At 36.1% G+C, this 17,248-nt stretch overlaps 1 protein-coding gene and 1 pseudogene across 1 annotated transcript; one reads left to right on the top strand and one right to left on the bottom strand.

The window, feature by feature from the left end:
• Window positions 1–5,096: 5,096 nt before the first annotated feature.
• On the bottom strand, window positions 5,097–5,661 carry LOC118615058 (annotated as a pseudogene).
• Window positions 5,662–7,149: 1,488 nt separating this feature from the next.
• TMEM202 (transmembrane protein 202) lies at window positions 7,150–11,925 on the top strand. The gene is made up of 5 exons (XM_016126986.2): window positions 7,150–8,304; window positions 8,540–8,795; window positions 10,312–10,461; window positions 10,791–10,922; window positions 11,382–11,925. The coding sequence occupies exons 1-5, from the start codon at window positions 8,224–8,226 to the stop codon at window positions 11,630–11,632; spliced, it is 870 nt and encodes a 289-aa protein (XP_015982472.2). The 5' UTR covers window positions 7,150–8,223; the 3' UTR covers window positions 11,633–11,925.
• Window positions 11,926–17,248: the final 5,323 nt, after the last annotated feature.

Genomic DNA, 17,248 nt, shown 5'->3' with positions numbered 1-17,248 from the left:
TTTGTAATGTATGTTTGAAAACTTTGTTTAATCCTCTATTGTAAACTTCTGCTTGAACTAAAATAACAATAACAAAACAACCCCCTCTAAAAGAGTACAAAGATCTAGTGGAAATTTTTGAGAATCATAAAAGTATAGACCTAGATGTGATCTTAGAAATTATCTAGTTCACTTCTTTTGTTTCAGATAAAAGAATGAGAATCAGGGAAGTGAAGTGCTTTCCCTCAAGATTAGGATTTTATTTATAGTGATACTTCCAGCACCAAGCACAGTGCCAGGTACATAGTGGGTGTTGGATAAATGCTTGTCAAATGACTAAGTCCATTCCTTGCTACATATAGTACATTGCTTTGCATGTAGTAGGCACACCAATAGAGTTTTACACTGAAATTATTCAACCAAGTGTGAATATAGCCCAAGAGAGGTAAAGCTGGGAATAGACCACATATGGGTGGCCTTCCTGACCAGGGGTGTTTCTAACTCACTGGATTATGCCTCTGGAAATGCCTGCAGTCAGCTGGTCTCTGAGATTGAATGCAGTTTAATGGTGGGACCCAGTGTACCTATATCCTGTTCTTAGCTCACTGACTTATTCTAGGAAGTAATGATCATTGAATTTGAATGTGCATGGCAAACTTCCAATTAACTTAAGAACTAGAAAGAAGTAATGGTGCAAGTAATCTAAAAGTCACTGTATTTAGCCAATGCTTTTCTCTCTTGGCAGTAGCTGACTAATCTTCTAAAGAAATTTTGCTTAGGAAAATATTAAAATCCATTAACCTTCCTTGAATCCACATTAGCCAGATGGGGGCAGAGGGCCAGTACAATAAAGAATTGTTTGGAGCCAATAAGTGAACACACCAGTAATTATGAGATAATTAGAGCTCTAACCATGGAGACAAAGGTCAAAGAAACAGTGATCCTTCTCATTACTTTGAGTGACAATATGTAATATAAGAATGCTTTAGAAATTTAAAAAATTCTTCGTGTTCTAGGTACAAAAAGTTTAACACTTGATATTCTTGTCAGATAACTTTTAGTTTCCAGGAAGAGAAACCCAACCAACTCAAGAGTGGGGTGTTTATCATCTTCAAAAACATCTAGACATAAGAAGCTAATTATAGCCAAGGTCAAATGGCCTGGAATATCTATTAGGATTTAAGGTTATGCCTTAGTCTCTCAAAATCCATTCTCTCTCATCCTCACCCTTATATAAGCTTCATTCTCTTGCTCTTCCTAATTTATTCCCTCAGTATTCCAGTTTCAATTCTCCAGAGAAAGAATGATTGACTCAGCTAAGAAGAGATGGAACAGGTGCTAGTGAGGGAATGAATTCCCTTAGAAGGGAATATGTGGGGAAGCAATGACTACCATTTCTTTATTATAAAAGCAACACATATTTGTTTTTAAAAATTCAAAGAACATAATTTTGTGTGTAGAAGGTATGATGTTCAGTCCGCAAACTTGGCTATACAGGAATTACAACTTTGTTTCTCAGAATAATTTCTTTTCTACCTTTATGTCCCAAGCTCCCGATCTGCTGGGCTTACAAGAAATTTTGACACAGTCCTTGATACTTACACCCTTCCCTGAGCTTACTTCACACTTTTGAGCCCTTTCCCGTGCTAAGGGATCACATAAAACCCAGAAAGATAAAGACTACTGGCGCTTTAACACGTATTTTTATGCAGGTATGTTTACGACATAGTATGTATGGTCATTTCTGTGTATTACCATTTTCAATATGCACACATCCATAATTGTCAACAAAAAATTAAAGCATAAAATAATGACTTCTGCAAATATTTCAGTTAACTATATTATGTAAAAGAGTTGATGTTCTGCTTTCCCCCAGTTTTATAGAAATACTGTTCACATAGGTTTAGGTTGTACAGCATAATTATTTGACATATATCGTGAAATGATTACCATAAGTTTAGTTAACATCCATCTCATATAAGATACACAAGTGTGTGTGTGTGTGTGTGTGTGTGTGTATTTCTTTCTTGTAATCAGAACTCTTAGGATTTCGTCTTTTAACACCTTTATGTACATTGTGCAGCAGTGTTAGCTATTGCTATCATGTTGTAAATTATATCCCTAGTACTTGTTTATCTTATACTGTAAGTTGGTGCCTTTTGACCACCTTTCTCCTAGTTCTCCTCCCACACCCCATAACATTCTGTTTTTAAAAGCTGAATAATAAATAATAACAATAATGATAGTTAACATTTATTGTGCACTTATCACATACCAGACACTATTATAAGGGCTCTACATATGTTAATTTGTTTAAGCCTCACAATATATTTATGATTGATACAGGTTATTATTTCCATCTTGTAGATAAGGAAATCAGAATTCAGAGGTTAAATAACTTGCCCAACATTACATAGAGAGCTGGGAGAGTGGGGGATGTTCCGTCATTTATTTACCCAATTCCCTATGAATGCACATTTAGGTTGCTTTCAAACTTTCTCAGTTATAAACAATACTACAGTGACCATTGTAGAGGATATCAATTGCATGACGGCATCTATTTTCAACTTTTCTCACTATTAATATCTTGTTTTTCACTTGGAAATTTCAGCCTTTAGTTTTGTAGCTTGGATGAGACTGACCACAGCCCAAAGCCCTCCTTGGCTTAAACCATGTAACCAGAGCAACTTTCCTCACCCTGTTATTGTAAACACTTAGAAATGTGTGATAAAAATTTACATTCTCACCAGTAATGTGTGAAAATATCCATTTCATTACTCTCCTTCAACATTAGTAGTATATTTTCATTGTTACTGTTGATGCCTTGAAATTAATTTTTAAAAAGATGTATCTAATAAAATCAATAGATAAGCTCTAGCAAGATGGAAACAATACATATCATTATAGAAAAAGAAAAAGACCAAAGAAAACGGGACCATTGTGGAAAAATAAGAGGGAGAGGGGAGGCAACAGCAAGAATATGTAATTAACTGAAACTACAAAGAATAGGATAGGAATAAGCCCAATTTATTTGAACTATTGCACTATATATGAATAGGTTAAATTCCCCCCTTAAAAGACAAAGACTCTCAGATTGAGCAAAAAGCAGTCTAAATGTTGTTATGAGACATTTAAAATGGTATCGAAATGATGACAGTAAAAGAATGGTATAACAAAGATATACCAGGAGGATGCAAACAAAAAGAGAGCAAGGGGAGCATTTATTAACATTTGACAGAACCCAAGGCAAAAAAATTGAGTAGAACAAAAGTGAATATTTTTAAAGGTAAAAGGTACAATTCATAAAGAGCATACATATTATGAACCATTGTCCACCTAACAACCAAGAAACAAATATATATAAAGCAAAAATCAGAAGAAATATAAGAGAAAATAAAAAATTACATCCATAGTGAGAAATATTAACATTTTTCTGAGAATATTTCATCAAGTGCAGAAAAAATAAATAAGAAAATCTTGCATAATGGCATTAATAATTTAAATATAGTAGATTTAGAACCTATATCCTACATAAATATATTTAAAACTTTATATCTTAGTCATTATTTTAAAATGTCCATAGGACATAGAGAAAAGCTGGCAAAAAGACAAATATATCTAAATCCCAAAAAGTAGAATTAAACAAATTTTTATTGGGGTATAACTGATATATAACATATTAGTTTCAGGTGCAAAATATAATGATTTAACGCTTGTACGTATTACAAAATAATCACCGTAATAGTCCAGTTGACACCCATCACCATACACAGTTACAAAATTCTTTTTTCTTGTGATGAGAAGCAAAAAGTAGAATTACTATAGGATATAGTCTTTGACCATAATATATTAAAACTGGGAAAAAATTAAATATGTGGATATATTTTTTAAAATTCTAAATATTTCTTTGGTCAACTCTAAAAACAAATACGCCTAGCAATACATCAGAAGAATAATGTATCTTGTCCAATCATATTTCATGAGAGAAATGCAAAATTAAGTGAACATTTGGAAATGTATTTAGGCAATGTTTATATTAAATAGATTAAAAGAGAAAGCCCATATTCTAAAAAGCCCATATTTGTTAAAAAGTACTTTATACAACCATTCTAAATTTAAAATTCCGATAAAACAGAAATGGTAGGAGACTTCTTTAACATGAAAATGAATATACAGATGAAACAAAAAGCAATAGTTAATCAAATAGATAAAAAAAATACATAGAAAAAATAGTTTATATGTTAGCAATAACAAATGAGGAAATGAAATGGAAAAATTTGATTCACAAAAGCAAGTTAATGTATATAAAGCACCTACCACAATTCCTAGTAGATAAGAGGTTACATAAATAAGCTGTAATAATATTGATTTTATAGATTCCTAGAGATGAAATTACTGAGACAAAAGATACATTTTTAAGATTCTTGATTTATATATTTAAGATAGTCTTTTAACTCTTTATTAAAGTATAATATACACCTAGAACTCTGGTAATCAGTGCCCATGTCAAGAAATAGAACACTTCCAGCACCTCAAAAGCATGTCGTATGTCTCATTCTAATCCTTAGTCATCTTCCTTCTGTGGATATTTCTGACTTCTGCCAATACAGATTAGTTTTGCCTGTTTTGTATGTCATGTGAATGGAACCATGTATATGTACTCTTTTTGTGTTTGTCTTTTTTGCTTAGCATTATATTTATGAGATTTATCCATATTGCTTGTGTGCTTGCAGATTATTCATATTGCTGTATAGTATTGTATGAATGTACCACAATTTTCCATTCATTGTTGATGGGAAACTAGGTAGTTTAAAGTTTGAGATTATTATAAAAAGCCCTGCTATGAGCATTGTAATACATATCTTTTGGTGGATATATTGACACTTTACTCATTTTTCTAAGAGTTCTTTATGTATTCTTGCTACAAATCCTTTGTTAGATACATGTATTACAAATATCTTACTCCACTGATTGCCTTTTTACTCTCTCAATTGGTATCTTCTGGTGGACAGAAGTCCTGGTTAAAAAATAATTTTGGCCTACTTCAAGGTTACAAAGATCTTGCTCCATGTTTTCTTCTAAACTAATTGCTTTTTTTCCAGTGCCATGAAATTATTTTAATATCTTTTTCTCCATGACTGAATATACAAAGATAATGGCAGTAATGTGTTCTTCTCCTATAAATGTGGGTGGAATATATCAAAATCAACTGGTTGAATTTTCTTTAAATAGTCCTCCAGAGCAACCTGAAGAGAAGCAGAAAATGCCTTCATAAGAACACTTTTGTGGAAGGACCTAGCAAGCTGAAGTGCAAGTGTGCCTAGCTAGCAATGACATATATTAGTTCTCTCACATTTTAATCTTGGTTCTTCTGTAGGAAATCCTCTTGTGAAACACCTTGTGCTGTATATGTCAAATATACAAATATCCAAGGGAAGGAACACCCTTCTTCTGCCACCATGATAGGGCATGTTCTTGAGCATGGGACACAATGCCTCTTCCGTTTCCAGTATGACTTGTGATCCATTATACCTAACGTTTCTAGAGTTAAATAGAGTCTTGTGTGTTTTCAGCATAATTTTTTAGTTCCTAAATGTCATGATATGCCTTGTCATCCAATTTTTTTTCTCCTTCAATGATTTTCATAAGCTATCTTTTAGTCAGACCATGTCTTTTGACAGCAGTTTCCCATCCACGTTTTCTTCTCAGTCCTATGCATGGGGGACTTTGCTTTCCATCTTCCCTGGGCCGCCTAGCTCCTCCCAGACCCCATGAGTTCCTGAAGCCACCATGCTTGCCCATGGGCTCTGGGGGCACTGATGCCCACATAGGCAGGGGACCCCAAATTGCTTTTTAAAGTGGATGAATGGCAATATATACAGTGACCAGGTATGAATAAATGCTTGTTTTGTCATATGTATCACAGGCTCTAGCAAGTTCCCAGCAGGCCAGAGCATCTTTCCTATCTTTTGGTAGGTCTGAGAGTTGAATGATGACTGACCTGTTCTTTTAATGGCTAGAAAGTTGTATCATTTACCAAATCAGACACTATTCAAAAAATGACCTTTTATTGCACATTACAACAAAATCATCTTTAGTAATGTACTTGTTTAGTGCCACTAGTGGAAGGGAAAAGGGTGACACATCCTTTCCATTTACATTAGTATTTCATCTGTCTCAGGATGGCCTGTACCAAGGTCATGCTCAAACAAAGTTTGAAAGACAATTAAAAACAATTAAAATAGATAGTATTTACTGAGCACTTATTAATTGCTTGATATAAATAACACATTTATCAATAATAACAATAGCCATCAATAATAGAATTTATTGGGTACTTAAGGTATTGTATTAAGAGACTTATGTGTATAATCTTATTTCATCTTCACAAAACTGCTATGAGACGGGAATGATTATTATCCCAATGTCAGAGTGAAGAAACTGAGAGTCATTGAATTTGAGGAAATTTCCCAAAGGAACCTAGCCAGTAACTGTTGGGACTAAATAAGTATTGAAATGCAGGCCTGCCTATTCAAAATCTATATCTAGCTCTCTAGCCAACATGTATATATAATAGTCATGCTGTACAAGCCAGTTTGCTGCAGATAGAAAAATCTTTCCTATAATCATGCCAGTAGAGCTAGAGTATTCCAGCAATTGAAACCTGACAACAAATCACATAGCATGGCATAGAAGACTTTTTATGATTTAGCGCTTGCTCATATCTGTAATCTTCAACCCTTACCTTTGATTTTGTTCCTAGCAGAAGCACACTGCTTCTAATGCCCTGAGAACCTCATGCTGTTTTTTCATAGCTTCCTGTGTTGAGTCATACATATTCTCTTTGCCTCAAATGTTCTACCCGAATTACCTGGCAAATTCCTTTAAAATCCAGCTAAGATATCACCTCTTCCAATAAACCTTCCCCAAGTTTCCTCTGACAATGTTAACCATTCTGCCCTTTGTATCAACTTTTGGTCTTTATTTAATAATGTATTGCAAAAAAAAATGTATTGCTCACTCGTTCATTCAACATTAAACACTATTTATGCCAGACACTAGGCTAAGTATGAAGAGACAGAGAGTCAAATGACACTTTTGCAGAAGGAGGACAACATGGACTTTGAACTGCCAGTAGTTCCCACAAGCTGAAATAAAGAGTAGGTTTCAAGTTGGGGTGGTTTGGATTATAAGTATGCTAGCAAAATGTGATAGAGTGTTCTGATTCAGCCCAAACTTAGGAATCAAAGTTTATCTATTTGTGGAAAACAAGAGCTGGTGATCCAGCTGGGCATTTATCTGAATGGACATTCACACTGTGGAACAGGATGGCACCTGTTCAGCATCTTAGGTTGATTTTTAAGCCCTTGTGGGGATAGGAGTTAGCACCAGCTCTGAGAGAATTGTTAGAAAAGGGGACTTTAGGATACTTTGGACATAAATTTTGCTGGTTGTGAAACCAGGGAAAGGCATTCTCCTCACTCCTGTGTATAACCCAACACTGCTGCAGTTTCTTGAATGGTAGCTTTCAGTGCATTGACTAATATAGCCTCTTGGTTTACTAGCCAATGCTGTAACTGACATTTTTGCAGTGTGCCCTATCAGCAGTGGCAGTGGTGGGGGAGAGGGGTAGCTCCATAAATGTCTTCATGAGCAGAAGACATTAAAGGAAGGGAACCAGAGCAAGAAGGAAAGAAAAGGGTAGATGCTGTGTGAAGGACTATGGCTGATAGACAGATTCATGAGCCTGTTGAGATACATTTGGGCCTTTTCACTTAGAGCTGGGGCAAGATCATGAATTCTGGGCTACTGATGATACACACACACACACACATCAGTATATTGAGATCATGTATATAATCTTATTTATAACTACAAGCTATCGAGTCTTGGAGACATCCGAGATACACTTTTTTATTTGCTATTAGGGAACTGTATCTTATTCATCTTTATGTCCCAGGAGCTAACACGAATCCTGACCCACAGCAACTGCTGACAAAATATTTGTGGATCTGTTTAATAAAGGAGTTGTGAGGAGTCAGAGAAAGGATAGGGAGGAGCATCATCACACATACAAGTACATGCTTAAAATGTAATGATTTCTCCCTGATCTGACCAGACCTGGAATATAAAACAGAAATGGGATTGATGCCATAGGTTCTGGCCCTTTTTGATTCTGCCAGCACGTGTGAGGAGGTGCTCAGACAAATTCCGTGGCAGTTAGAAAGTGAACTGGCTGCCAAGATGGAGAGGGAGGAACAATTAGTCTTGACCTTCCACAATCCTAAGGTTCCCAAACTTAAGGGGAACCGAGAATACCAAAGGGTGAGGAGCTACCTGACTACAGGTCAGATGGGAGGATGAGGACTTACTTAAAGGAAGCCTAGTCAGAGTATCCTAAAGATAGAGAAAAGATTATCCTTTTGTTTTTATAGAAGCGGTAGAGATAGATAACCACAAATCAAACCCACATGGGGATACTCAAGATAGAGTGGAGGAGGAGACTTTGGGGATCAAGGGTTATCTTTTTGGATAGGCAATATTTCCCTCATCCTTGTAGCCTACCCTCCCCACCAACAAACATTCGAGTGCCTCGATGCTACCCGAGAGGCGGCAGGAGCATGTGGATCAGACACATATCTACATCCGAATGTTCTGTGGCAGCCTTTGTGGTTTTAGCCTCCTACTGCTGACCTGTGTGTCTGTACTGAACTGGGTGCAGTTCCTGGTGATCAAGAATGGTCTTGAGCTCTACGCAGGACTCTGGATCTCATGCCACCACGAGCTGTGCTGGACCAACACACCCAAGCCACCTTGTGAGTGCCACTAAATTAAATGCCACAGCACCCCACAGTTCCAGAGCTTTCTGCCACATTGGCTTTCATCTTTCTTCCTCCAAGATCTTTAGGCCCTCACGTTTCCAAGTCCAGGATGGATCTCTGCCAACTTGTAAATATAGCCATCCTTTTCTTTGGTGTCCTCAGTGTACCCTTTCTCTTTCTCCCTCCTACCCCAGGGTGTTTTCTTTCCCAAATTATGAGAGAAACTTCTCTTTACTCTCTAGGAAGAACTCTTTTGTCATTTATAAGCTGATACTGTGAAATAATGTGATTTGTATGACAATGTGGCTTGCAGAATTAGAAAAGAAGTGATTAACTATAGCTGAGAGATAAAGCAAACTGTCTCATCCTCTGCCAGATTTAACTTTCAAGGTCAACTTGTTCTTTTGCTAACAGCAGAAGAGAACTTAAATGCATGTCATACATGTAGTATAACAAATGCCAGGTATTTGGAGTAAATTATTAATGTTAAATTTTATGTGAATTTAAATATGAAAATACAACACAAAATATTTAAAAATAAGCTTTGAGGGCTGGAAGATACCAAATCATGACTTTTCAATCAGAACCAAGAATTAGAGGAAAGGCGTAACTACACTAAACAGTTTCTTCATTATATTTACACAAAGAAACAGATATTGTGAAAGAAAATATACAAGAGTAAGGCATTTATTTCTCCTTTTCAGAGAAGGAGGAGCCCTAGATGCTGGGAGGGGTGGGGAGGGGTGCATCTAGGCCCAACCCTGAGGTGGAGCATCAGTTATTTGGCCACCGGCTAGGGCTTTTAGAACTATGGGGCGGGATCCTAAAGCAAGATCTTGGGAAAAAAACTAAAATTAAAGTTAGGCAGACAATTCAACAGCATCTTCAACTGAAAAAGAAAAACTAGAAAAAATATATGCAACAAGTATGAAAGATAAGAGATTAATAGCCTTAATATATGCAAATGCATCAAAATTATTGGAAAAAGATAAATACTCGAGTAAATAATTTTTTTGTAAACAGAAATGAAAAATGTCTAATGAACATAGGACAAACTATTTTAACCTCAACCATTAAAGAAAGGCAAATCAAATGGTCGACGAGAGAATTTTTCAACCATGACATTCACAGAGATTTTTAAATGGTAATATATTATGCTGCACACTTCCATACACACTAGGGACCATGTATATGGGTATAACCAAAGCAATATGATTAGGTATATATAGAAGTTTACTCACTAGAAAAATGGAGTTAAAGATATAGGCATAAAAATTCAGCTGCAATTATATTTACATACCCACAACTATTTGTATATTATCTTTAGTAAAGAGATTTCAGTATCAATGAATTGCTGAGAAAGAAGATCCTTATTTGTACCCTGGATGCCACATAGCAAGCTCAGGTTTATCTTCCTAATCCTCACTGCCTTCTCAAAGACTCTATCTGTTTTCCTTGTGAGATGTTCCCCACTGGACTAACCGAATCTTTCCTTTCTTCTCCTTGGCAGATTACCTTCAGTATTCCAGGGCCTTCTTCCTTGTCTCTGTTCTCACTATACTCATTGGCCTTAGCTTGCTCTTCAGCTTTTGTCTCCATAGAAAAGGAAACGTGACTACCAACTTGGATCTGAAGGTATCCATGCTCAGCTTCATCTCAGGTACAAACATAGACTTGCAGAGTGATGCCAGGGTAAAATTGTCAAGAGAGCAAAGTTTCTCTGTGGGTCTTTCATCTTTTCTCTTGTCCCTTTTCTGTTCTTCAGTATTACATTAAGCCAGCTCCTGCCCTGTCTTATTGTATAAAATACAATTTAAGTGACATGCCAAGGGAGAGGTAGAAGCCCCTTTTTTTTCTCTCCCATGTTGGTCTATTCCCCCAATTTGATCCTGTCATAGATATGGCATTAAATCAGAAGAAGAGTTTGGGTGGTAGTCAAGGCAGACTGAAGACACTGATGGGTTGTGACATCTTTTCTTCTGGTCCTAGCTATCTGCTTGCTCCTCTGCCTCATCCTATTTCTGGCACAGGTTAACTGGCATGCCAGGGAAGCCCTGGAGTCAAATCTCCTATGGTCCTATTATGTTAACTGGTGGAGTGTCTTCTTAAACATGTTTTCTGGTGAGTCAATCCCCTGCTTTATGCTATAAGGATGGAAGGGGAAATCAATTCTTGAAAGGGAGGTAGACTCTAGGAGAAATAGAAGCACTGACTGTTCCTATATTTAGAATATTTATACATCAAGAAGCAGTATGGTATGGAATTGAAAACCTGGAATTAGTAACCTGTTATACTACTAACTGAGCCATTGACAGATTGAGTGATTTGCCTAAGACTGCACAGAAGTAGTGTAATTATGATTTGAATCCAGGAGGTTCAAGCTTTATCCTAACCATGTAAGAAATACTATAATGGAATGAAAGCACAGGAGGGTAAATTAACTCTGCTGGGGAAGAATAGGGTTGGCTTCACTGAAAAGAGGCCTTTGGAACTGAGTTATTTAAGAGATGAGTAAGAATTTTAAAAGCCAAAAGGCCATGTGTCTATTGAAACTCACCTCAAATTCTTCTCTTCCCCTAGGGATCATCTCTTTCCTCAACTACCTAACTTTCGATACTCCTTCCCTTGATCAAAATGTCACTACGAGTCTTGCAGAGAGGTCAAGGCTGGGGATTGGTCCAGTGACTACTGCATTACCAACTGAGGATGAAGGGTCAAGGCCTGAAGTGACATCTTTAAGTGATAGAGAGGAAAAACTACCAAATGCAGACCTACCAAATGCAGAAGTACCAAGGGTAGAAGGACCAAATGCAGAACTACCCAATACATAAATGTGATGGTGATAGGAAAACTCAACTATTTCTTGTCTTAAAAATGGGGGAGAAGCTTACTGAGTTGCGAATGACTGTGCAGATTCTAAGAAAACTCTCATAATATCATGTCCACATTACTGAAGGAGACAAGGAGACAGTATTAAAGCTGATGAAATGTCTTGTGTGTGTTGGATCCAAAATATGTATGATAGTTATAAAGTAATGAAAACTAAGTAAATAAAAACATTTCTATAGGAAAGTATCAGTGTTTAGGATCATGAATGAAAGAAACTAACAATAGAGGTAGTATGTGGATCAGAGATCTCTTTGGGCATCAAAGATCTCATGAGCCATGGAGAAAAATGTCATCTAATTCTGTTTGCAATTTTCTTTGTTATGTGTGGATGAAAGGTACTTGGACAATATTGTTGAGTCTGAATTGGAGATCATTACCAGAAATGGAATGAACACCAATAACAATAATACCTATCACCTAAAGGTGTTGAAAGGTCCTGGGGTTCTTCTGGGGGAATCCATGAGGTTCCATTTCCTATGAGGATCAGTAATTTGAAACCTTTACAGTCTATTATGTGGACCCATTGCTTCTCCATAGGCAGAGAAATACCTTAACTAGGCATCCAAAAACTCTGAAATTCTATACAAAACTTGCGTTTGTACTTTTCTGTGAAGAGGGCCATGGCCTCCATCAGATTCTTGACAAGCCTATGTCTCTTGATTCCTTAGGCATCGATTATGTTTTAATGAACCAAATGAAGATAAAGGGCTTTTGTCAGCCTAAGTATATTAGTGGACCAAGCTGGAAGATTTTTCCATGTTTTATATATCCTGTAAGACTAAGTAAGTGGGGGGCAGGGGGAGGATTCTGGCAATTACATAGATCTTTTGATGGCTAAAGATCCCTTTCAAACCCAGACCAGATTCCATGAAGAAAGCCTCTGACATTTATTTTGCCCTTTATTCCTTTAGTAGCTGCCACTACTACTGAATTGGTTGAGGTCCATTCTTCTCCTCCCCAAGCCTGGCAATGGAATGGACTACAGTGCCCAGTTTAACCTCTTGCTGTTCTTAAAGATGAGCGCTTAGGTCTTTTGGGTTTAAATATAGAGTCACTGGTAACACCTTTGTAGGAAACAAACAAAACAGACATGGGCAATTATGTAATTCTTATAATCCCAGTCCCTGATCAGTAATTCCCAAATTTTTCCAGATGGTAATGTAAGCCTAATAGATGAATATTTCTGCTTTTATTCTTATATTTATCAGGACATGTTTGTGTGTACTCATACACAGAAATATACATACAAACACATATATGCACACACCTTACTTTGGCTCTGCTTTAGAAAACTCTTTTTCCCGTGTTGGCTTCTCGTCATAGCAGGTGATCTTAGGGCAATATGACTCACTTCAGAGGCTCTTCAGGCTGTTCCTGGGTCTTTGTCTGGTTGTAAGAATAGACATGTAGACAATTCTAACTCCCCTTCCTACTGTCACCAGTCACATGAAGTATACCCCACATACTGACTAATTAAGGATTTGTTGGATTCATAAGCTTTATTTATAATTTGGTTTTAATACTTTAATTGTATGACTAAATTGACAGGGAGCTGAGTATTGACTACTCTTTAGAGAATGGAAGTCTTAATTGGGGTGAGGAGAAGGAAGCAGGCCTGAGTAAGAGTGGAAGATACCAAATAATAAAACAATAATGATAAAAACCCTGGCTATTAGGGAAGAATGGAAGAATAGGCAGTAATTGTAACAAAGTTTTCAACTTTGCTATCAGAGGGTAATCTTTTAAGCAGAGACAACATTTCATTGTTCCTTTAGAAACTGAATACTCTATTTTCTTTCTCTATTTCTGTGCTTCTAGAGAATTCCTTAAAAGGTTTAAGTGGATTTCCAGTAAGTTAGCTCAGTAAATGATCTTTTGATACACCTCCTCCACTCCACATGCATTGCATGATTGATGAAGTGGAAGAGGGAGAGGGAGAGAGAGAGAGAGAGAGAGAGAGAGAGAGAGAGAGAGAGAGAGAGAGAGAGAGAGAGAGAGAGAGAGAGAGAGAGAGAGAGAGAGAGAGAGAGAGAGAAAGAGAGAGATTATATTAATCCAGGTTAAAATGAGACAAGCATTTTCACTGACCAGAAAAATAACAAAAACACAAGGCTATTGTTCAAGTTAAGCCATAGACTTAATGGGCTCTAAGCAGAGGTGAGCAGGAAGATAGCTAGTTCCTGTGGCTTATTTGGAAGTACAAACAAAAGAGGTAAAAGGAGACAAATACAACCTTGTTTGACCAAGCAGCCCTTTGATTCATTAACCATGTCTGTGATAGTCCCTGACCACATAACACAACAGGAAATCTAAAATACCATATATTGAGACCCAACCCTGGACTGGGGCCCTTTGGTCAAAGTAAGGAAATTTCAGAAGTACAGGATGGAATAAGCATAGAAACAAACAAACGAAAAAGGTGACAAAAAACTTGTTTGTACCTACAAATAAAAATTGTAAATATGTAAAAAAAAAAGTTCAGAAAAAACTCAAAGTTAACAATCAGAATATAAATTCATTTCAGATTATTTGGAGTATAGTGTGATAAAGACTATTCTTAGGATGTACAAAGAGATATATGATGGAATATAGATTACAAAAAATATACGAAACTAAAATAGGTAGAAATAAAATAAGAACAAGTTTAAATGAAAAAGAACCAATTAGAAATCATGGAAATAAAGACCTGAAACAATAAATAGCTTAGAATAAAACATAGGTATTAAACTCATGGACCTTGGATTTTGAAAGGATTTTATGAATTTGACCTCAAAGGGAAGAGAAGTAAAAGCAAAAATAAATGAATGGGGCTATAGTAAACTAAAAAGCTTCTGCACAGCAGAAGAAACCACCAACAAGACAGGGAGGCAACCATCTGAATGGTAGAAAACAACACCTTTGATAAGGGCCTAATATCCAAAATATATAAAGAACTCATACAACTCAACAGTAAAACAAACAATCCAGTTAAAAAAATGAGCAGAGGACCTGAACAGACATTTCTTCCAAAAAGACATACAAATGGCCAACAGACATATGAAAAGATGTTCATCTTCACTGGTCATTAGGAAAATGCAAATCAAAACCTCAATGAAATACCACTTCTCACCTGTTAAAATGGCTATCATTGACAAGTAATAACAAGTGTTAGAGAGGTTGTCGGGGAAAAGGAACCCTCATATGCTGCTGGTGGCAATGTAAATCGGCACAGCCACTATGGAAAACAGTATAGAGGTTCTTAAAAAAAATAAAAATAGAATTACCATATGACCCAGCAATCTTTCTTCTGGGCATCTACCCAAAAAATTTTGAAACATTTATCCATAAAGATATATGCACCCCAATGTTCATGGCAGCATTATTCATGGTGGCCAAGACACAGAAACAACCAAAGTGCCCTTCGATAGATGATTGGATAAAGAAGCTATGGTACATGTATACAATGGAATATTACTCAACCATAAGAAAAGATGAAATATTGCCATTTGTGACAACACGGTGGGTCTTGAGATTATCGTGCTAAGGGAAATAAGTCAGACAGAAAAAGTTGGGAACCATACAATTTCACTCATATGTGGGATATAAAACTAAAAGCAACATACAAATATGACAAACGAGCAGAGATTCATGGATACGGACAATAGTTTTGTGGTTACCAGAGGGGAGGGAGAGAGGGGAGTAGTAGATAGGAGTAAAGGGGGTCGAATATTTGGTGATAGAAGGAAATTTAACTTTGGGTCGTGAACCCAAAAGAGCCAAAATAATTTTGAAAAATGAGATGGAGACATTTACCCTAACTGATATGGTTATGACTCGTCAAGCTATCGTAATCAAAACAGTGTGGTATTAACACAGGTTTAAGCAAATGAGTGTAACAGAATAGAAAAACTAAAAACAGACACATGCACCTGTGGAAATGTAATATACAACAGTGGTAGCATTCAAAAATGAACAAGGAGATTATGGATTGTTCAACTAGTAGGGCTGCTTAAATAGAGAAAAAAGATTCTTGTTCTATGATCATATTTAAAAGAAAGAAGGTCAGATACATTAAAGCTCTAACTGTGAAAAAGCAAAACTCTAGAGACCTCCACTGGCCCATTTGGAGGAAATTTGGGCATCAAAAAGAATAATGACAGCAATATATTATAATACTTTGAATTTTAAAAAATCCGTGTGAGTATATGACACTCAACAAAAGAAACAGTGAAAGGAAAAAATAGAGGCAGATTTTATAGAAGAATGCCAATCATAAATATGAAAGTAATGATGAAAAATCATTATTTTATAATCCCCAATATAATTCAGGCAAGTATTATCAGTATATCATCATTGAGTGAAAGATGATTGGGAAACAAGATATCAAATTATCCTATTATTGAACACTTATTAATTCCAAAGGGGAAATGTACCCTTACAATGGAAAGACTTGGCAATTACAATCTTAACTAAATAATTAAGCTTAGCATTGCCAATAGAAGAATGTGCTTCTTGATGTGACATAGGGAGATGTATACAATTACCTTGTGGTGTTTTTGCTAGATATGTTTGACTTGAGGAGAATGATAAAGAATCACACAAATATAGAATGTAGGGCATTATTCTGGATTTTTCAAGTGTATAAACATTTTTTAAAATTAATAATTTTTGTTTTTGCTATAGTTGGCATACAATACTATACTGGTTTCAGGTGTACAACATAGTAATTAGACATCTATAAATCGCATAGTGATCGCCTCAATAAATCATGTGCCCTTTTGACTCTGTACATAGTTATTACAATATTATTGGCTATAGCCCTTATGCTATACTTTTTATTTTCGTGACTATTTTGTAACTACCAATTTTTACCTCTTAATCCATTCTCCCTATTTTGCTGACTCCCACTCCCCACAACCACCCTCTCCGCCCTGGTAACCCTCAAAATGTTCTTCATATCTATGAGTTTGCTTGTTTGTTTGTTTATTTTGTTATTTAGATTCCACATATTCGTGCAATTGTATAAAGTTTGTCTTCCTTTATCTGACTTACTACACTCAGCACCTATCCTCTAGGTCCATCGTGAAATATTTTTCCAGCCCATTACTTTTAGTCTGTGAGTGTCTTTTAATCTGAAGTGAGTCTCTTGCAGGCAACATATGTAAGGGTCTTGTTTTCTTATTCATTCGACCACCCTATCTTTTGACTGGAGCATTTAATAATTTTTTATTTGAAATACTTGTTGATAAATATATAGTTATTGCCATTCTTTTGAAACATATTTTTTTCTTCTTCTTAAAGAAGTCCCTCCAACATTTCCTGTCATACTGGCTTGGTAGTGATGAACTTCAGCTTTTTCTTATTAGGGAAACTCTTATCTGTCCTTCAATTCTAAGATAATTTTGCTGGGTAAAGTAATATTGGTTGTAGGTCCCAGGTTTTCATCACTTGGAATATTTCGTGCCAAGCCTTTCTGGCCTGTAAAGTTTCTGTTGAAAAATCAACTAGCTGACAAGTCTTATGGATATTCCCCTGTATGTAACTAATTGCTTTTCTCTTGCTACTTTTAAGATTCTCTT

The sequence above is a fragment of the Rousettus aegyptiacus genome, unplaced genomic scaffold, assembly GCF_014176215.1.
Source record: "Rousettus aegyptiacus isolate mRouAeg1 unplaced genomic scaffold, mRouAeg1.p scaffold_m13_p_3, whole genome shotgun sequence".
NCBI lineage: Eukaryota > Metazoa > Chordata > Mammalia > Chiroptera > Pteropodidae > Rousettus > Rousettus aegyptiacus.
Note: the sequence above shows the minus strand (reverse complement) of the source record. Positions and strands in the feature narration are given on the sequence as shown.